Consider the following 21,862-nt stretch of genomic DNA (forward strand, 5'->3'; position numbering starts at 1 on the left):
TTAATGAGCAAGCCTTCCTTCATGAACTGGACTCTGTAAAATGGTATAGAATCAGCTTGGTCCCCTCTGTCGAAGACACTTGGACCGTCTTTTTTAAATATTTTCAGTGGTATTGTTAACAAACACACCCCCATAAAGAAAATTAGAATTAAAAACGGGTTCAGTCCTTGGTTTGACCGTGATCTTGCAGAGTTGCTACACTTCAAGAATTGCATTGGCGAAAGGCTCGGCACATGCATACTCGGGCTGACTGGCTATCGTTCAGGCAAATGAGAAATAAGTGTGCTCAGGCTTTCCGGAAGGCCACAATTAGTTACTTTAAGGAGCCGTTCTCTCTCTGTGGTTCTAACCCCAAGAAGTTCTGCGAAACGGTTAAAGACTTGGAGAATTAAAGCCCTCAGCTGCCCATGTTCCTTCATGTTGATGATGTGGTTGTTACTGACAAGCAGCACATGGCTGAGCTCTTTAATCTCAATGAAGTGGTGTCAGGATTCCTATTTGACTCAGCCATGCCTCATTGCCCGTCCAACATTTCCTCATCTCCCAACCCTTCTAATGCGACTATCCCCGATGCTTCTCTTTTTCCCCTGCCCCGCTACAAAATTTCTCCCTGCAGGCAGTCACTGAGTCCAAGGTGCTAAAGGAGCTCCTTAAACTCCCAAAAAACCTCTGGGACAGATGGTTTAGACCATTTCTTCTTTAAGGTTGCTGCCTCTATCATCGCCAAGCCTATCTCTGACCTTTTTAACCTCTCTCTCCTTTCCTGGGAGGTTCCCATTGCTTGGAAGGCAGCCACGGTTTGTCATTTTATTTCAATGGGGAGATCAAGTTGATCATAACTGTTATAAGCCTATTTCTATTTTCCCTGTTTATCAAAAGTGTTGTAAAACTTGTCAATAACCAACTGATTGGCTTTCTTGATGTCTATAGTATTCTCTCTGGTACGAAATCTGCTTTACACTCAGGTTATGGATGTGTCACTGCTACCTTAACTTCTTGACGCACCCATCCCATTAGCGGGATCATTTTCGTCAATATCCGCTGAATTGCAGAGAGCCAAATTCAAATTAAATTACTAAAAATATTAAATTTTCATGAAATCACAAGTACAATATAGCAAAACACAGCATAGCTTGTTGTTAATCCACCTGGCGTGTCAGATTTCAAAAAAGCTTTTTGGCGAAAGCATACCCAAGCGTTTATGTAAGGACATTTCTCTCAGCAGACAACATTACAAACAGCTAGCAGCAAAGTAAATTGCTCACGCAAGAAAAGCAATAAAATTAATTGCTTACCTTTGATCTTCGAATGTTTGCACTCACGAGACTCCCAGTTACAGAATAAATGTTCCTTTTGTTCCATAAAGATGATTTTAATATCCAAAATACCTCCATTTGATTGGCACGTAATGTTCAGAAATCCACAGGAAAAAGCGGTCACGACGGGGCAGACAAATTCCAAATAGTATCCGTAAAGTTTGTAGAAACATGTCAAACGTTTTTTTATAATCAATCCTCAGGTTGTTTTTACAATATAATCGGACTGGAGCTTCTTCAATAGGAGAGAGGGAGAAATGTCTGCTCCACTCTGTTGGCGCATGCAAAACGCTGCTGGCACCCAGCCATCCACTGACGCAATGTGATCTTTCTCGCTCATTTTTCAGAATAAAAGCCTGAAACTATGTCTAAAGACTGCACATATTTTTATTGACTTGCCCAAAGCTTTTGATATGGTAGACCATTCCATTCTTGTAGGCCGGCTAAGGAGTATTGGTGTCTCTAAGGGGTCATTGACCTGGTTTGCTAACTACCTCTCTCAGAGTGCAGTGTATAAAGTCAGAAAATCTGCTTTCTCAGCCACTGCCTGTCACCCAGGGAGTACTCCAAGGCTCGATCCTTGGCTCCACGCTCTTCTCAATTCACATCAACAGCTCAGGAAGCTCTCTCGTCCATTTTATATGCACATGATAGTTTTATACTCACCTCCCCGGATTTTCTGTTAAATGCTCTAAAATAAAGCTTTCTTAGTGTCCAACAAGCTTTCTCTGCCCTTAACCTTGTTTTGAACACCTCCGAACCAAAGGTCATGTGGTTTGGTAAGAAGAATGCCCCTCTCCCCACAGGTGTGATTACTACCTCTGAGGGTTTAGAGCTTGAGGTAGTCATCTCATACAAATACTTGGGAGTATGGCTACTGTCCTTCTCTCAGCACATATCAAAGCTGCAGGCTAAAGTTAAATCTAGACTTTCTTTCCTCTATTGTAATTGCTCCTTTTTCACCCCAGTTGCCAAACTAACCTAGATTCAGATGACCATCCTACCCATGCTAGATTAGAGACGTAATTTATAGATCGGCAGGTAAGGGTGCTCTCGAGCGGCTAGATGTTCTTTACCATTCGGCTATCAGATTTACCACCAATGCTCCTTATAGGACACATCATTGCACTCTATACTCCTCTGTAAACTGATCATCTCTGTATACCTGTCGCAAGACTCACTGGTTGATGCTTATTTATAAAACCCTTTAGGCCTCAACCCCCCCCTATCTGAGATATCTACTGCCGCCCTCATCCATATACAACACCCGTTCTGCCAGTCACATTCTGTTAATGGTCCCCAAAGCACACACATCCCTGGGTCTCTCCTCTTTTCAATTCGCTGCAGCTAGTGACTGGAACGAGCTGCAAAACCTGACAGTTTTATCTCAATCTCTTCAATGACTCAATCATGGAGACACTTACTGACAGTTGTGGCTGCTTTGCATGATGTGTTATTGTCTCTACCTTCTTGCCCGTTGTGCTGTTGTCTGTGCCCAATGTTTGTACCATGTTTTGTGCTGCTACTATGTTGTCTTAGGTCTCTCTTTATGTAGTGTTGTCTCTTGTTGTAATTTTTTTTTTTTGTCTTTGTCTTTTTTTTTTTTTAATCCCCTTTCCCCGCAGGAGGCCTTTTATCTTTTGGTAGGTCGTCATTTGTAATTAAGAATTTGTTCTTAACTGACTTGCCTAGTTACATAAATAAAACCTATTACATTTTTTTTTTGCATATGTATACAAAAAACACTTACGTATTCAGACCCTTTACTCAGTACTTTAAAGCACCTTTGGAAGTGATTACAGGCTCAAGTGTTCTTGGGTATGACGCTACAAGCTTGGCACACCTGTATTTGCGGAGCTCCCAATCCTTTCTGCAGATCCTCTCAAGCTTTGTCAGGTTGGATGGGGAGTGTCGCTGTACAGTACAATTTTTAGGTCTTTTCAGAGATGTTCGATCGGGTTGAAGTCAGGACTCTGGCTGGTCTGTCTCATAGCAAAGGGTCTGGATACAATGTGTAAATAAGGACTTTCTATTGGTTTTTGAACATATACATTTACAAAAATTTGTAAAAACCTGTTTTCGCTTTGTTAATATGGTGTATTGTGTGTAGATTGAGGACTTAAGAAAAACAAAATACATTTTAGAATAAGGCTAAAATGTGGAAAAGGGAAAGGGGTCTGAATACTTTCCAAATGCACTGTACATCACATGAAGCATGCACATAACCTTGTAAACGGGTGCACGAGCTAAGCAATTATGCATACGTCTCATGCATGTATTTTTATCTTGCGTGTGCTTCAGGTGATATCTGAATACGCTACCAGCGCTTTAACCTATTGGAACTACCCATCCCGGATCCGGGAGAATTGTCAGCAACTACACTAATTAGCATAGCTCAACGGTCAAATAATCTTACTAGAGAATATTCATTTTCATGAAATCACAAGTGAAATATAGCGAAACACAGCTTAGCCTTTTGTTAAAAAGTTAATGTAATTACACTTTCCTGTGAATATATTGTCTCACATTCCTACCGCCAATAGGACCAACTGCATGGACAACGGGTAAATTACATTATATAGTTTTATTCAACGTAGAAGTCATGATGGGAAACTTTCTTGATTCAAACTCATTTCTGCCCGACATTGTATTCAATGCAATTCAACGTCCGGTTTCCAGGCAAGTTATATGCCAACTTAGCTATAGTAAAACACTTTGAGGAAAGTGATTATACTGTATCTACATTTGCAACACAGTCACATTCACACAAATCCACCATTACACTACATAGTATCAATGTGGATCTCGCTCAGTCAGATTATTCCCCATATACTGTAGAATCTTTCACCCAGTTCACTCCAGAGGGCCCTCAATTCGTGCCAAACGACTGAGCCAGTGAAACAGAAATATTCATGAGACGTTCCTCTTTATTTTTTGAATAGGCTAAACCAAAAGCTTGGCATGTGTCATTTTAAACTAAGCAGTTTGTCCTACCTAGTATTTTACTGACTTCTCACACCCTGATACTACTAGTATCAGCGATCTCTTGTATGTGAGCTTGTCATCGTATCATCAATCAAATTGGGGCCCAAGCTCACAACAACTAGGCTAATTGCGGCTTGACATGAGATCTGTGCATGGATATTTGCCCCATTCCGCAAGCAATTTAGAACTACATTTACATTTACATTACATTAGTCTACTGATAGACCAGCGTTTCCCGAAATCTGTCCACGGGACCCCAAGGTGATTAAAAATTATCAAAGCTTGATTGGTTGATTTATTTGATTCAGCTGTGTAGTGCTAGGGGGACAAAAACAAAACGTGCACCCCTTGGGGTCTTGAGGACCAAGTTTGGGAAACCCTTTTGATAGACCAATGCATCCTAGATGGCTAGTTTAATCACCATCTCCTTTTTTCCCCTCCATTTTTTATTTTTCAACAGTACTATCAGTCTTTCTTTCACCAGACTTTGTAGTTGACTTACTGAATAGCAATGGGCATAGGCCTGTGTTAGAATATTAGATGTTGTGATAACAAGCTGTTAGAATCATGCTAGATCTCTTGGATCATGGGGTTTTAGTGTGACATCACATAGTTCCGAATAAACTGATGCAATCTTTTGGAGGATACTTTAGTCACATTGTAAGTTGTCTGCTGCCTGTGGGTACTCCATACAGCTCTACGCACTCACCAGCTGTGGAGTACAGCAGTAGCATGGTCTCGCTGACAGGGTCCCTCTGATTCTGACTGCGATTTACCATTACCATAGTGTGAAGATGGATCTGAGCATAGAAGTGTACCTTGCACAAGGCAGGACTATCTGTGCTGATTGGTAGATGGTTCACATTTAAGAGAATGGCAAAATGTTCAATTTTTAGTCATGCTTCATATAGCAGAGATTCTGTGTTAGATCTTTACTTTTAAATGGCCTACCAGGATTAATTGGCATATGTTATACTGTAACTGTAGAGCAATTCACATGTTCAATTGATTGGTGAGTGCTGACTATATTTAGGTTTGGAATCGTATGCAGGCTATTCATTGATTCTATGCTATAGTTTGAACTCACCTTTTCATTTAATAATATTATCTTAGGGAAGAGCAAATATATTAATTTGTCGAGTTTGAATATTAGACTGAACTGTCTGACAGAACCCTTTTAAAATGTGTATTGAAGCAAAATACTACTGATTTAACTTGTCAAGGTGTAATAAGGGAGGGTGAATTTGTTTTGTGTTTTTTTGTTTGTTTTTATTTTTAGTAATGAACTAGATGAATACATTTCCATCAAAGGGCCCATGAACACCAACATGAAGTTCATAGGAGCATATGAAATTGGGTGTCATACAAGAGATCTTTTTGGGAAGAAAAACAAATGTAACAGATGGAGAAGGGGATCTTAGAAAACATCTACCAGAAAGTCTTAAAAGGTATCAGAAATGCATCAAAACACACTGAAGTACTGCCAACTAATATCTACACGTATATTTCATTTGAGTATTAAACTACTTTCATATTTACCTGGAATGTGTGTATTTTGAAGTAGACTACAGTTTTCCTTTCTTTTTTCCCAAATGTAATGTTACTGTTGCTATAAGGTAGGATATGATGTCTCAAAATAAGGCTTTTCAGTCAACCAGATTTCATAGCTTTTGGCAATGGCTCACAGAACTTGTTTTGGTACTGTTTCTGACCAATTCAGAAGGTTAATGAAACAATATCAAACACATTTTAGTCCATTGAGTGCTCGTATAGGATTGTACAATCTAGAGGTTGACCGATTGTTTTTATTTTTATCTTTTATTTTTTGATACCGATATCGATTATTGGAGGACCAAAAAAAGCCGATACTGATTGGCCAATTTAAAAAAAAAAAATCTATTTTATTCATTTGTAATAATGACAATTACAACAATACTGAATGAACACTTCGACAACAGCGTTACCCATCGCTCCACAAAAGCAGTGGCCCTTGCAGAGCAAGGGGAATAACTACTCCAAGTCTCAGAGCGAGTGACGTTTGAAACGCTATTAGCGCGCACCCCGCTAACTAGGTAGCCATTTCACATCGGTTACAGCCATTAGGCTGATAGGCTTGAAGTCATAAACAGCGCTGTTCTTGCGAAGAGCTGCTGGCAAAACGCACAAAAGTGCTGTTTGAATGAATGCTTACGAGCCTGCTGCTGCCTACCATTGCTCAGTCAGTCAGACTGCTCTATCAAATCATATACTTAGTTATAACACACACATACGAGCCTTTGATCATTTCGAAAACAAAACCTTTTATTTCAGTGAAATACGGAACCGTTCGGTATTTTATCTAACGGGTGGCATCCCTAAGTCTAAATATTCTTGTTAAATTGTATAGCCTTCAATGTTAAGTCATAATTACGGGCAAATTAGTTCGCAATGAGCCAGACTGCCAAAACAGTTGCATATACCCTGACACTAAGTGCAATGAATGCAAGAAAAGTGACACAATTTCACCTGGTTAATATTGCCTGCTAACCTGGATTTCTTTTAGCTAAATATGCAGGTTTAAAAATATATATTTTAAGGCATTGGTATTTATGGTTAGGTACAGTCGTCCAACGATTGTGCTTTTTTTCGCAAATGTGTTTTTGTTAAATCATCCCCCAGCGTTGCATCGATTATATGCAACGCAGGACACGCTAGATAAACTAGTAATATCATCAACCATGTGTAGTTATAACTACTGATTATGATTATTTTTTTATAAGATAAGTTTAATGCTAGCGAGCAACTTATCTTGGCTTCTACTGCATTCGCGTAGCAGGTGGTTATAGCGTTGGTCTAGTTAACTGTAAGGTTGCAAGATTAGATCGGCCATTCTGATTAATCAGTCGAACTCTACTAGATTGTACTAAAGATGGAACACTGATTTAAACAGGCAGTTTCACATCCGTCATGTTTTAGAAAAGTTGTAGATGCTTTTTGAGTAAGATTGTATGCAAACTTTTTCAGGGGTGTAAAAATACTTTAAAGTACTACTTAAGTAGTTGTTTTGGTTATCTGTACTTTACAATTTATATATGATTTTTTTTACCCCTTTTTCTCTCCCCAATTTCGGGATATCCAGTTGGTAGTTAATCTTGTCCCATCGCTGCAACTCCCGTATGGACTCGGGAAAGGCGAAGGTCGAGAGCTGTGTGTCCTCCGAAACACGACCCGCCAAGCCGCACTGCCTCTTGATACCATGCTCGCTTAAACCAGAAGCCAGCTGTACCAATGGGTCGGAGGAAACACTGTACATCTTACGACCGTGTCACCATGCATTGCTACCAGACCACCACAGGAGTTGCTCGGCTTTGGTTGGGGTATGTACGTACAGTCACTGTGGGGACGACGTCATCGATGCACTTATTGATAAAGCCAGTGACTGATGTGTTGTACTCCTCAATGCAATCGAAAGAATCCTGGAACATGTTCCAGTCTGTGATAGGAAACAGTCCTGTAGTTTAGCATCTGCTTCATCTGACCACTTTTTTATAGACAGTCACTGGTGCTCCCTGCTGGAATTTTTGCTTGTAAGCAGGAATCGGGAGGATATAGTTATGGTCGGATTTACCAAAAGGAAGGTGAGGGAGAGCTTTGTACGCATCTCTGTGTGTGGAGTGCAGGTGATCTAGAATTTTTTTCCCCCTCTTGTTGCACATTTAACATGTTGATAGAAATTTGGTTGAACTGATTAAAGTTTCCCTGCATTAAAGTCTCCGGCCACTAGGAGTGCCGCCTCTGGGTGAGTGGTTTGATGTTTACTTATTTCCTTAGACAGCTGACTGAATGCGGTCTTAGTGCCAGCATCTGTCTCTGGTGGTAAATAAACAGCCACGAAAAGGATAGCTGAAAACTCGTTAGGCAAGTAGTTTGGCCTGCAATTTATCCCAATATAGGAATTTAGCTGAATATCCATGCCGTCATTAGGCCACAATTCCATGAAACAAAGGATATTCCAGTTTTTGGTGTCCCGTTGGTAGGATATTTGATCGTACCTCGTCTAATTTATTGTCCATTGATTGCACGTTGTCGAGTAGTATTGACAGTAATGGCAGCTTTCCTAGTTGCCTTCTCTGGGTCCTGACCAGGCATCAGGATATTTGTCCTCTGTACCTGCGTCGCTTCCTCTTGCGAATAACGGGGATGTCGTCCCTGTGGGGTGTTGGTAGAATTTCCTGAGTCCTCCTTGTTGTAGAAAAATATCTTTGTCTAATCCCAGGTGAGTGACCACTGTCCTGATATCCAGAAGCTCTTTTTTTGCCATAAGATACTTTTGCAGACACATTATGTACACTGCTCAAAAAAATAAAGGGAACACTAAAATAACACATCCTAGATCTGAATGAAATATTCGAATTAAATACTTTTTTTTTACATGGTTGAATGTGCTGACAACAAAATCACACAAGAATTATCAATGGAAATCAAATTTATCAACCCATGGAGGTCTAGATTTGGAGTGACACTCAAAATTAAAGTGGAAAACCACACTACAGGCTGATCCAACTTTGATGTAATGTCCTTAAAACAAGTCAAAATGAGGCTCAGTAGTGTGTGTGGCCTCCACATGCCTGTATGACCTCCCTACAACGCCTGGGCATGCTCCTGATGAGGTGGCGGATGGTCTCCTGAGGGATCTCTTCCCAGACCTGAGCATCCGCCAACTGCTGGACAGTTGGTGGATGGAGCGAGACATGATGTCCCAGATGTGCTCAATTGGATTCAGGTTCAGGGGAACGGGCGGGCCAGTCCATAGCATCAATGCCTTCCTCTTGCAGGAACTGCTGACACACTCCAGCCGCATTGTCTTGCATTAGGAGGAACCCAGGGCCAACTGCACCAGCATATGGTCTCACCAGGGGTCTGAGGATCTCATCTCGGTACCTAATGGCAGTCAGGCTACCTCTGGCGAGCACACCGTCGGCTGTGCGGCCCCCCAAAGAAATGCCACCCCACACCATGACTGACCCACCGCCAAACCGGCCATGCTGGAGGATGTTGCAGGCAGCAGAATGTTCTCCACGGCGTCTCCAGACTATGTCACGTCTGTCACGTGCTCAGTGTGAACCTGCTTTAATCTGTGAAGAGCACAGGGCGCCAGTGGCGAATTTGCCATTCTTGGTGTTCTCCTGTAAAGCACAACCCTCACCTGTGGACGTCGGGCCCTCATACCACCTTCATGGAGTCTGTTTCTGACCGTTTGAGCAGACACATGCACATTTGTGGCCTGCTGGAGGTCATTTTGCAGGGCTCTGGCAGTGCTCTTCCTGCTCCTCCTTGCACAAAGGCGGACGTAGTAGTCCTGCTGCTGGGTTGTTGCCCTCCTACGGCCTCCTCCACGTCTCCTGATGTACTGGCCTGTCTCCTGGTAGCGCCTCCATGCTCTGGACACTACGCTGACAGACACAGCAAACCTTCTTGCAACAGCTCGCATTGATGTGCCATCCTGGATGAGCTGCGCTACCTGAGCCACTTGTGTGGGTTGTAGACTCCGTCTCATGCTACCACTAGAGTGAAAGCCCCGCCAGCATTCAAAAGTGACCAAAACATCAGCCAGGAAGCATAGGAACTGAGAAGTGGTCACCACCTGCAGAACCACTCCTTTATTGGGGGTGTCTTGCTTAATGCCTATAATTTCCACCTGTTGTCTATTCCATTTGCACAACAGCATGTGACATTTATTGTCAATCAGTGTTGCTTCCTAAGTGGACAGTTTTATTTCACAGAAGTGTGATTGATTTGGAGTTGCATTGTGTTGTTTAAGTGATCCCTTTATTTTTTTGAGCAGTGTACAAAATAAGTTACAAATAACGTGCACTTATATTCTTCAATATTCTCAGTTAAGAAGTTTTAGGTTGTAGTTATTATAGGACCAATTCTCTCTCTACCATTTGTATTTCATTTACCTTTGACTATTGGATGTTCTTATAGACACTAGTATTGCTAGCTTAATCTCGGGAGATAAATCATAAACAGCGCTGTGCTTCAAGCATTGCTTGAAGAGCTGATGGCAAACACAGGAAAGTGCTATTTGAATGATTGCTTACGAACCTGGTGCTGCCTACCTCCGCTATATCAAATCATAGACTTTAATTATAATAAACACACAGAATTACGAGCCTTAGGTCATTAATACGGTCAAATACGGAAACTATCATTTCGAAAACAAAACATTTATTCCTTTAGTGAAATGCCACCCGTTATTGAACGGGTGTTATCCCTAAGTCTAAATATTGCTGTTGCATTGGACAACCTTCAATGTTATGTCATAATTATGTAAAATTCTGCCAAGTTAATTACGGGCTTTGTTAGGAAGAAATGGTCTTCACACAGTTCGCAACAAGCCAGGCGGCCCAAACTGCTGCATATACTGTGCTTGCCCAGAACGCAAGAGAAGTGACACAATTTCCCTAGTTAATATTGCCAGCTAACATTAATTTAACTAAATATGCAGGTTGACAAAAATAAGGTTGTGTATTGATTTTAAGAAAGGCATTGATGGTTATGGTTAGGTACACGATGGTTGAAACGACAGTGCTTTTTTTCACGAATGCGCTTGTTAATCATCACCCGTTTAGCGAAGTAGGCTGTGATTTGATGATAAATGAACAGGCACCGCATTGATTATATGCAATGCAGGACAAGCTAGTTATACTAGTAATGTCATCAACCATGTGTAGTTAACTTGTGATTATGTTGAGATGGATAGTTTTTAAAATAAGATTAGTTTTATGCTAGCTAGCACCGTACCGTGTCTCCTCGTGGAGTGCAATGTAATCGGCATCCAAAAATGCCGATTCCCGATTGTTATGAGAATTTGAAATCGGCCCTAATTAATCGGCCGACTTCTTGTATCCACCATTTGCCTTGATGACATCTTGGCGTTCTCTCAACCAGCTTCACCTGCTTTTCCAATAGTCTTGAAGGAGTTCCCACATACGCTGAGCACTTGCTGGCTGCTTTTCCTTCACTCTGGTCCAACTCATCCACAAACCATCTCAATTGGGTTGATGTCGGGGGGTTGTGGACGCCAGGTCATCTGATGCGGCACTCCATCACTCTCCTTGGTCATATAGCCCTTACATATAGCCCTGGAGGGGTGTTTTGGGTCATTGTCCTGTTGAAAAACATAATGGTCCCACCACAAACCAGATGGGATGGCGTATTGCTGTAGTTGCCTTTCTGGTCTTAAGCATTAGGCCTACTTTTTCGAACATTTTGTTAAAAATCGCGCAACATTTCAACATCCTGCTACTCATGCCAGGAATATAGTATATGCATATGATTAGTATGTGTGGATAGAAAACACTCTGAAGTTTCTAAAACTGGTTAAATCACGGCTGTGACTATAACAGAACGTGTGTTTTCGTGAAAAAGCCCAAGGAAAACTGATCACCAAAAAAATAAATAATAATCAATGCGTCAGTTGCCTGTATTGTCTATGGCAAGGCAAAATAGATAGCTCCCAGTTTACAAGTTCTACAGCTTCCACACGATGTCGCCAGTCTTGGCAATTATTCTTGAGGTTGTTCCTTGGTCAAATGAAGAAGAAGCACCCCATGTCATCCGGTACACGACAGGATGTTTTGGAAGTGAGATTTTTGACCATCATTTGAAGACGTGGAGCTATTGAATACACATTGCCCCGTGATCAATTTGATAGATTATTAACGTTTACTAATACCTAAAGTTGGATTACAAAAGTAGTTTGAAGTGTTTTGTCAAAGTTTATAGGCAACTTTTTTCATTAAAAAAATGATGTTGCGTTTTGAAATGGTGTTTTTTCCTGGATCACACAGTCTTCATAAATGTACATTTTGGGTATATATGGACCGATTTTAAATCGAAAAAAAGACCAAATAGTGATGTTTATGGGGCATATAGGAGTGCCAACAAAGGTAATGAATGTTTAATATTTTATTTATGCGGTTTGTGTAGCGCCGGCTACGCTAATTATTTTGTTTATGTCCCCTTCAGGTATTTCGGGGTGTTGCATGCAATCAGATAATAGCTTCTCATGCTTTCGCCGAAAAGCATGTTAACCTCTTCAGTCTACCCTCTACTTTTTCGAACATTCTGTTAAAAATCGCGCAACATTTCAGCGCCCTGCTACTCATGCCAGGAATATAGTATATGCATATGATTAGTATGTGTGGATAGAAAACACTCAGACGTTTATAAAACTGGTTAAATCACGGCTGTGACTTTAACAGAACGTGCTTTTCATTGGAAAGTGCAGGAAAATCTGATCACTGAAAGTGGAAAAATATATCCATCCGCCCCTTCAACCCATTGTTATGGGCGAAAGACATTAAATATGGCTGAGGTTGCAGTACCTACAGCTTCCACACGATGTCAACAGTCTTGTCATTTGCCTAGGATTTGTTTCTTCGTCAAACGAACAAGAGACGGCCCATTTCTTCCGGTCTCCGACCGGATATTTTGGTTGAGAAATACACGGACAGTAATTTCAAGTCGGACCCCTATAGAAAACACTACGTCTCGTGATTAATTTGATAGCTTATTAACGTTTACTAATACCTAAAGTTGCATTACAAAAGTATTTCGAAGTGTTTTGTGAAAGTTTATCGTCGACTTTTTGAATTTAAAAAAATGACGTTACGTTATGAAACGCTATTTTTTCCCATTTATCACACAGTCTTCATAGATCGATATCTAGGCTATATATGGACCGATTTAATCGAAAAAAAGACCCAATAGTGATTATGGGACATCTAGGAGTGCCAACAAAGATGGTCAAAGGTAATGAATGTTTTATATTTTATTTGTGCGGTTTGTGTAGCGCCGACTATGCTAATTATTTTGTTTACGTCCCCTGCGGGTCTTTTGGGGTGTTACATGCTATCAGATAATAGCTTCTCATGCTTTTGCCGAAAAGCATTTTAAAAATCTGACTTGTTGCCTGGATTCACAACGAGTGTAGCTTTAATTCAATACCCTGCATGTGTATTTTAATGAACGTTTGAGTTTTAACTAATACTATTAGCATTTAGCGTAGCACATTTGCATTTCCAGAGCTCTAGATGGGACGCCTGCGTGCCAGGTAGGAGCAAGTGGTTAAAAATCTGACTTGTTGGCTAGATTCAGAACGAGTGTAGCTTTAATTGAGTACCTTGCGTGTGTGTTTTAATGAACGTTTGAGTTTTAACGAGTGCTATTAGCATTTGGTGTGGCGCATTTGCATTTCTTGTTGGCAAGGTGGGAAGCTAGCGTGTCGGGTGGCGCTAAGAGGTTGTGTGCCTTGAATAAAAAATAAAAAAATCACTGACCGTGTCACCAGCATAGCACCATCACACCACCTCCTATATGCTTCACGGTGGGAACCACACATGCGTAGATCATCCGTTCGCCTGCTCTTTGTCTCACAAAGACACTCCCATTTCAAATTTGGACTCATCAGAAGAAAGGACAAAATTCCACTGCTCTAATGTCCATTGCTCATGTTTCTTGGCCCAGCAAGTCTCTTGTTCTTATTGGTGTCCCTTTTTAGTAGTGGTTTCTATACAGCAATTTGACATATACGGCCTGATTCTCCTCTGAATAGTTAATGTTGAGATGTCTGTTACCTGAACAGTGTGAAGCATTTATTTGGGCTGCAATTTCTGAGGCATACACATGGTTAGCAGATGTTAATGCGAGTGTAGCGAAATGCTTGTGCTTCTAGTTCAGGATGCAGTAGATGGTATAGACTACAGATGAGTAATGTAGGTTATGTAAACAGTATATAAAGTGGCATTGTTTAAAGTGGCAAGTGATTTTTTTAAACATATTTTTCATTATTAAAGTGACTAGAGATTTGAGTCAGTATGTTGGCAGCAGCCACGCAATGTTAGTGATGGCTGTTTAACAGTCAGATTGCTTTGGTAGAAGCTGTTTTTCAGTCTCTCGGTCCCAGCCTTGATGCACCTGTACTGACCTCGCCTTTTGGATGATAGTAGTGTGAACAGGCAGTGGCTCAGGTGGTTGTTGTCCTTGATGACCTTTTTGGCTTTCCTGTGACATCGGATGGTGTAGGTGTCCTGGAGGGCAGGTAGTTTGCCCCTGGTGATGCTTTGTGCAGACCTCACTACCCTCTGGAGAGCCTTACGGCTGTGGGCGGAGCAGTTGCCGTACCAGGCGGTGATACAGCCCGCCAGGATACTCTCGATTGTGCATCTGTAAAAGCTTGTGTGTTTTTGGTGACGACAAATTTCTTCAGCCTCCTGAGGTTGAAGAGGCGCTGTTGCGACTTCACCACACGGTCTGTGTAGTGATGTGTACTGTCCCGTCGATATGGATAGATGGGTGCTCCCTCTGCTGTTTCATGAAGTCCACAATCATCTCCTTTGTTGAGTGCAAGGTTATTTTCCTGACGCCACACTCCGAGGGCCCTCGCCTCCTCCCTGTAGGCAGTCTCGTCGTTGTTGGTAATCAAGGCAACCACTGTAGAGTCGTCTGCAAACTTGATGATTGAGTTCAAGGCGTGCATGGCCACGCAGTCATGGGTGAACAGGGAGTACTGGAGAGGGCTGAGAAAGCACCCTTGTGGGGCCACAGTGTTGAGGATCAGCGGGGTGGAGATGTTGTTTCCTACCCTCACTACCTGGGGTCGTCCCGTCAAAGTCAGGACCCAGTTGCGCTGGGCTGGTTCGAAACCCGGGGTCTCATGCTTATTGACGAGTTTGGAGGGTACTATGGTGTTGAATGCTGAGCTATAGTCAATGAACAGCATTCTTACATAGGTATTCCTCTTGTCCAAATGGGTTAGGGCAGGGTGATTGTGTCTGTGGATCTATTGGGGCGGTAGGCAAATTGGAGTGGGTGTAGAGTGTCGGGTAGGGTGGAGGGGATGACGGAAGTGAGTGCTATGGGGCGATAGTCATTTTGCTCAGTTACCTTAGCTTTCTTGGGAACAGGAACAATGGTGGCCCTCTTGAAGCGTGTGGGAACAGCAGACTGGGATAGGGATTGATTGAATATGTCTGTAAACACACCAGCCAGCTGGTCTGCGCATGCTCTGGGGACGCGGCGAGGGATGCCGTTTGGGCCTGCAGCTTTGCGAGGGTTAACACGTTTAAATGTTTTCCTCGCGATGACTGCGGTGAAGCAGGTTTTGGTAGCGGGCCATGTCGGTGGCACTGTATTGTCCTCAAAGCGAGCAAAGAAGCTGTTTAGTTTGTCTGGGAGCAAAACATCATGGTCTTGCTCCTACTCCTACCATGTCACAACACAACTGATTGGCTCAAATGCATGAAGAAGGAAATAAATTCCACAAATGAACTTTTAACAAGACACACTTGTCAATTGAAATGCATTCCAGGTGACTACCTCATGAAGCTGGTTGAGAGAATGCCAAGAGTGTGCAACGCTGTCATCAAGGCAAAGGGGGGCTACTTTGAAGAACCTCAAATATAAAATTGATTTTAACACTTTTTTGGTTACATGAGTTTGTTATTTCATAGTTTTGATGTCTTTACTTATTCTACCCCTCTATGGCCCTGGTGGTACTGTATAACATTTGATCCAATTAATTTTGGTAGCTCTCGTGGTCGACCCCAAAACAAATTGTTTTGCGACACGATTCCTGGTTGACCCTATACAGTCAATGGGTGAATCGGCTGCGGTCTTTAACTGAAAAGAAAATCTATAAAAAGAAAATAAACTAAGTAGAATGTAAAACAACATTCTATTGGTTGAATGATTAGTGTTTCCATCTGACTCCATTCCTCACTTAAACCTCATGTAAAGTGTTGTGCTCTACAATACATGTCGTCTTGTTTGTCTCTCTACAAGCAGACTCTCTCTCTACTCAGCCCATCTGATGGACTGTCTCCACCTTCCCCCACTGTTTGCCAAATAAATCTGAATGCTGGAACCCTGAGCCTGAGCAGGTGTGGCTGGACAATAAAAGGATTTGTTCTTAAAGGGGAAAACTGTTCAAGGGTGTAGACTTTCACTAGGCACTGCATACCCATTGATTCTTGAAGGAAATAAGTTATAAATGCTTGTTGAGCTTAGTTGAACTTTTTTCCCGATTCCTTTGACTTCATGTTTTGGTTTTTAGCTCCGACATGTACTGTCAACTGTGGGACCTTATATAGAGGTGTGTTAATCTCCAAATCATGTCCAATCAATTGAATTGACCACAGGTGGACTCCAAATTGTAGAAACATCTCAAGGATGATCAATTTAATCAGGATGCACCTGAGCTCAATTTTGATTCTCATAGCAAAGGGTCTGAATACTTATTTATACAAGGTATTTTCTCTTTTTATAAATTTATGGGGTATTGTGTTTAGATTGAGGGGAAAGCATTTTTAATTTTAGAAGGCTGTAATGTAACAAAGTCAAGGGGTCTGAGTGCACTGTACACATGTATAGTACCAGTCAAAAGTTTGGACACCTACTCATTCAAGGGTTTTTCTTTATTTTTACTGTTTTCATTGTAGAATAATAGTGAAGACATCAAAACTATGAAATAACACACATGGAATCATGTAGTAACCAAAGTGTTAAACAAATCAAAATCTATTTTAGATTCTTCAAAGTAGCCACCCTTTGCCTTGATGACAGCTTTGCACACTCTTGACATTCTCTCAACCAGCTTCACCTGAAATGCTTTTCCCAATAGTCTTGAAGGAGTTCCCTCAAATGGTGATCACTGCTTTAATTTTGAATTTTTTATGAGAAACACTTGAATGGACACCTACTCAATCTTTTGACTGGTACCGTACATGTAAGGGATAAACACTGACGTACATTAGTTCCAGATAATATATGGAACGGAGACGTTTAACCTGCTTATTCCACGATTGCCAAAGAAAACAAGCGCACATTTACTCTTAATCTCAATGAAAACGTGATTGTTAACATTTTTGATAAGTTAATTCGTAATTATATTTAATCCACATGAGCTTTGTTGTTAGGTTGCTAGAGAAGTTAGGTTGTTAAGTGGACTTGTTATTCATTGTATTTGTTTGTTTGATTGCTATGCAAGCTGGCAATGGTCTTATCGCTTGCTTGCTTACTAGCAGTTGCGTCAACTCTGCAGATGGATGCAACTTCTTCAATGTTATTCTGTGTTTTTTTAAGCTGCTTTCTAGTGATATGTATTTGGATGCATCCATGCTACATCCATACATAGTGCCTGTTGATGGATGACACCCACGCAAAGTACATTTCATCGATTTTAAATAGAAGTTTGAAAATGAATGTGTTTATGTTTGCCTTTCATAGTTCGGTTGATAGCTTCTATTACTACAGCACCTACATTAATATTACTACCTTCATTTAATATTTTTTTTTAGTTGTGGGGGAGGGGGTAGAATTGTGTGAATTTGGGCCATTGCTGGGCTGATTCTCACTTGTGCTACCTTGTTTACAGAGGGAGGGACCTGATCCTAGATCAGCACTCCTCCTCTGAGATGCTTTCTGAATAGTAAAGTAAAAATACATGTTTTGTCTTACCTGTGTGTATGGTCTGATATACCACGTCTCTCGGCCAATCAGCATTCAGGGCTTGAACCACACAGTTTTTAAGTAGCTTTATACACTCTCAGTAAAGCTTCTTGTATATCACCCAGATCTTTGGGATCTGTCTATGTTCCTCTTCTAAATCTTGTCAGTTTTAACTCCCAGTAAAAAAATGTAGTCTGGCCCCGATATCGTTTCTGCAGTTTTTTTTTGTCACACAGCTTGCCCTCTCGGTTAGTGAGCTGATTGCAGTTTACTGAGTAGCTATTTTTCATAGTTGTCTTTTTCTTACACATCCTTAACTTCCGGTAATGCTGTAGAATAGGATTCAGATCTCTATTTATGAACAGTGTGCATTTCACGATGGCCTGTATTTTCTGCTGAAGTGGAGTTTGATCAATGATCACACTTTGCATTTGTACTAGCCTAGACCTAATTGAAATGACACATGTCCGTTTGCAGTTATCCCCACTACATTTTGAATCCTGATCTCTCAAACCAGTTCAGTGTGATGGTTTGTAAACAGATATCACCTGGGCTGCTGTCCATGGATTCATCTCATCCCAACCCTGTGATTTAAGATCGATTAGGGCTAAACATTTTAATTATTAATTGTAAAGAAATATACATCGGCTGATTATTTGGCATTGTGTAGTATACCTGCTAAGTATTCGTGTAGCCTATTGTGGTTGTTAGGGTCAGTATTACATTTTTTGTTAAACACATTCCTACCCTGTTTTCCTGTGTTAGGATGAGGATTTCTCTGGGTTTGGGACGGAATACCGGCCTACACTCTCAGCACGCAGTACCTCTAAAAGTAAGTAGGCTAATGAGGAACACTAATGTGACATCACCTGTGCTCAGGAATGATCACAACATCCTAGCAGAAATATGCAGTAGCCTTCATATTGCCAATGTATTGCTTTGGTAGCATACCTGATAATATGCATGATCAAGTTATTGTCTGACATAAGTCTATTCGTATTAAGACATGTTTCCCTCTTGTTTCTAGGCAGTCCTTTCCAATCATCATTATTGAAGCCAAAAAAGCCTCCCCCAGCTCCAGAACTTACAGCAAAGCTTAAAAGTGGAGGCAAGGTCTCTGAAGAGGTTGGAGAGGGTCAGGAAGAAAATGCTGTGAAACCCAAAATAATTGCCAAACTGGCAGCCCAAAAGAAATCCATCAGTTTTGGGGTTAAGTCTACAGGAAAGCAGGCTACTGGGACAAAGGCCTCAAAAAGCAAGGGCAGTGAGAAATCAGATGGCTCTGACTGGAAAAGGGGAAGGAAAGCGGTGGAATCGTCTTCAACAGCCAGAAAGAGGAACAGGCAAGAACAAACAACTAAGGTAGGCTCAGGATCCAGCATAGTCCGACCCCAAACCAGCAGAAACAAGCAGGGTAAACTGGTGTGGACCCTGACAGTGGTCAAGGGCAAAGGGAAGACTTCCAAGGTCAAAGAGGCTGGGGAGGTAACAGGAGACGATAGTGAAACAGACATAGTTAAGCCACAGAGGTCTGGGAAGAGGAGAAAAGGATCTCAGCAAGGGGACAAGGTTGAAGCTATGTCTATAAATGGACAGAAGACCACGAATCCCCACACCGCCTCTCAAGGAGTAGCACGGTCTCCTAAACCTGTGAATAAGCAGCAGAGGGATAGGGTGTCCAGGGGAACTGGGGATTCCCCTGAGGTTGGTGCTGAGCTGTGTCAGGAGCCAGCAATACCCCTGGAAAGAAAGAAACCCGCACCATATAAGCGTAAGTCCATATTTGGCTTCAGGAGGAAGCCCAGTAATGTGCAGAAGCTTCGTCCGCCAGATTCTGTCGTGAAATGCTTTCGTCGTAAGGTTGTCTTCGACACCTACGTGCCAGAGTCGCTTTCAACCCCAGTGAAGCAGGCGGGACAGGAGGCGCAGTGGGAGAGAACCGGGACAGAGGGCAAGCCTCTCATGTCCCCTGGAGAGAGCCAGCAAGGAGGCAGCAGTAACATCTCCTTGCCTGTGGTGAGCGCCAGGTCTTCACGTGTCATTAAGGCACCCAAGAGGTTCCTCCATGAGATCATATCCTTGCCTAGGGGATCCCCGAAAAAAAAGTGCCAATACAAGGTGGAGGAGGATGCCATGAGCCTATCCTTTTATGATTCAAACAATGATGACATTGACAACTTGTCTCAAATTCCAGGTCAAAATGAGTTCAAACCTGAAGTTGACGGCTCAACTGGTAAAAAAACACTTAAGACCAGCCTTTCCTCAAGCCCAGGCTCATCCCACCTCGAGGTCTACGAGAGACTCAAGAAGCTCACCCTCAGCCTGGCCCAGAAGAAGAAGAAAGGCCTTAGTGCTGCTGATGGTGAAACCACAGAAGAAGTCCAGGAGTACCTAAGTTTGACCTCGCCGGTTAGGAAGAGGGGGAGGTCCAAGCTGAAGATGGAGGACCTCAACTCTCCTGGGGTTGTGAGGAAACTGGCAGTGCTAGTCAGTAACGATGCTGCTGCATCTCAAGCTGCTTCATCTGAGACTCTGGAGGAGGCAGCAAATGACAGCGAAAATGTCCAAGGTAAGGCCTTTTCTGTGCTCTGATAAATGTATTAGTTCCTATAGATCCATTAAGCAAACATCTATTTTCTTATTCCAGAAAATTATTTGGACTGATTTTAAAGTAGAATTCTTAGATATTGTCATGCAAATACAGTGTGTTCGGAAAGTATTCAGACCCCTTTTCCACATTTTGTTACGTTACAGCATTATTCTAAAATTGATTAAAAAAAAAAAAAAATCCTCATCAATCTATACGGAATACCCCACAATGACAAAGTGAAAACAGGTTTTTAGACATTTTAGCAAATTTATAAAATATAAAAAACATACCTTATTTACATAAGTATTCAGACCCTTTATATTCAGACAATGCAGGACTGTCTTTGGAACAAGTCTCAATGTCCTTGAGTGGGCCAGCCAGAGCCTGGACTTGATCCCCATCTAACAAATCTGGACAGACCTGAAAATAGCTGTGCAGTGACGATCCACATCCAACGTGGCAGAGCTTGAGAGGATCTGCAAAGAAGAATGGGAGAAACTACCCAAATACAGGTGTTCCAAGCTTGTAGAACCATACCCAAAAAGCCTATCTAGGCTGCAATCGCTGCCAAAGGTGCTTCAACAAAGTACAAAGTAAAGGGTCTGATTACTTATGTAAATGGTATATTTCAGTTTTGCAAACATTTAAAAAACTTTATTTGCTTTGTCATTGAGGTATTGTGTGTAGATTGATGAGGGCGGAAAACATTTTAATCCATTGTAGAATATAAGGCTCTAATGTAACAGTGGAAAAAGTCAAGGGGTCTGAATTCTACATATTCCCATAGGATGGAGCAGTATAGCTTGCAGTGTTGCTTGCCAGAGGGCTCTGGTAAAAAGTAGTGCACAATATAGGGAATACGTTGCCATTTGCAGGTTTGATGTCAGCCTTTGCAAATTAGTCAGAGGGACACTTGCCTGATTCTTCTCCCCAGGGTCGGAGGATGCTGCTGACAAGGATTACCAAGGAGAAAGCCAGGCTGATGATGGGGTGGTGGTGGAACAGGGGGGCACCAGCCATCGGAGCAACCTCACCAGCATCAACAAGAGGATGTTCCATCTGCTGAAGAGGGCCAAGGTCCAACTCATTAAGATCGGCCAGCTGAAGAGAGCCAGGCTGCAGCTTGTAAAGATCGACCAAGAAAAACCGATGAAGTCATCACAGGTGAGAATCGGTCACCTTGATTTACCCTGTCTGCTTCCCAAATGGCACCCTATTCTCTAAATTGTGGCCTATGGGCTCTGGTCAAAAGTAGTGCACAACTTGGGGAATAGGGTGTCGTTCCAGATGCAGCCATTGATTCACCCTGAATAAGCAGGGTCGTTGCCATAGGAACAACAATCGGGGCCCTAACCAATTACATAGTCAATAGGCATTCAATGGAAAACCACTCATATCAAAATAAATCCCACTTCCTGGATGGATTTTCCTCTGGTTTTTGCCCTCCATATCAGTTATGTTATACTCGCATGCATTA

At 41.9% G+C, this 21,862-nt stretch overlaps 1 protein-coding gene across 5 annotated transcripts in view; it reads left to right on the forward strand.

The window, feature by feature from the left end:
* Positions 1-21,862, forward strand: part of LOC124043698 (histone-lysine N-methyltransferase 2B-like) — an 87,863-nt gene that overhangs the window by 2,630 nt on the left and 63,371 nt on the right. For all 5 annotated transcript variants that reach the window (XR_006840368.1, XR_006840367.1, XR_006840369.1 and 2 more), the window contains exons 2-4: positions 18,561-18,627; positions 18,823-20,364; positions 21,320-21,549. Coding sequence is in view for 2 of the 5 variants with exons in the window: in XM_046362563.1 (XP_046218519.1) it covers positions 18,561-18,627; positions 18,823-20,364; positions 21,320-21,549 (1,839 nt within the window). In the remaining 3 variants the exon portion in view is untranslated. The remainder of the gene's footprint in view (positions 1-18,560; positions 18,628-18,822; positions 20,365-21,319; positions 21,550-21,862) is intronic.

The sequence above is a fragment of the Oncorhynchus gorbuscha genome, linkage group LG09, assembly GCF_021184085.1.
Source record: "Oncorhynchus gorbuscha isolate QuinsamMale2020 ecotype Even-year linkage group LG09, OgorEven_v1.0, whole genome shotgun sequence".
Classification (NCBI taxonomy): Eukaryota; Metazoa; Chordata; class Actinopteri; order Salmoniformes; family Salmonidae; genus Oncorhynchus; species Oncorhynchus gorbuscha.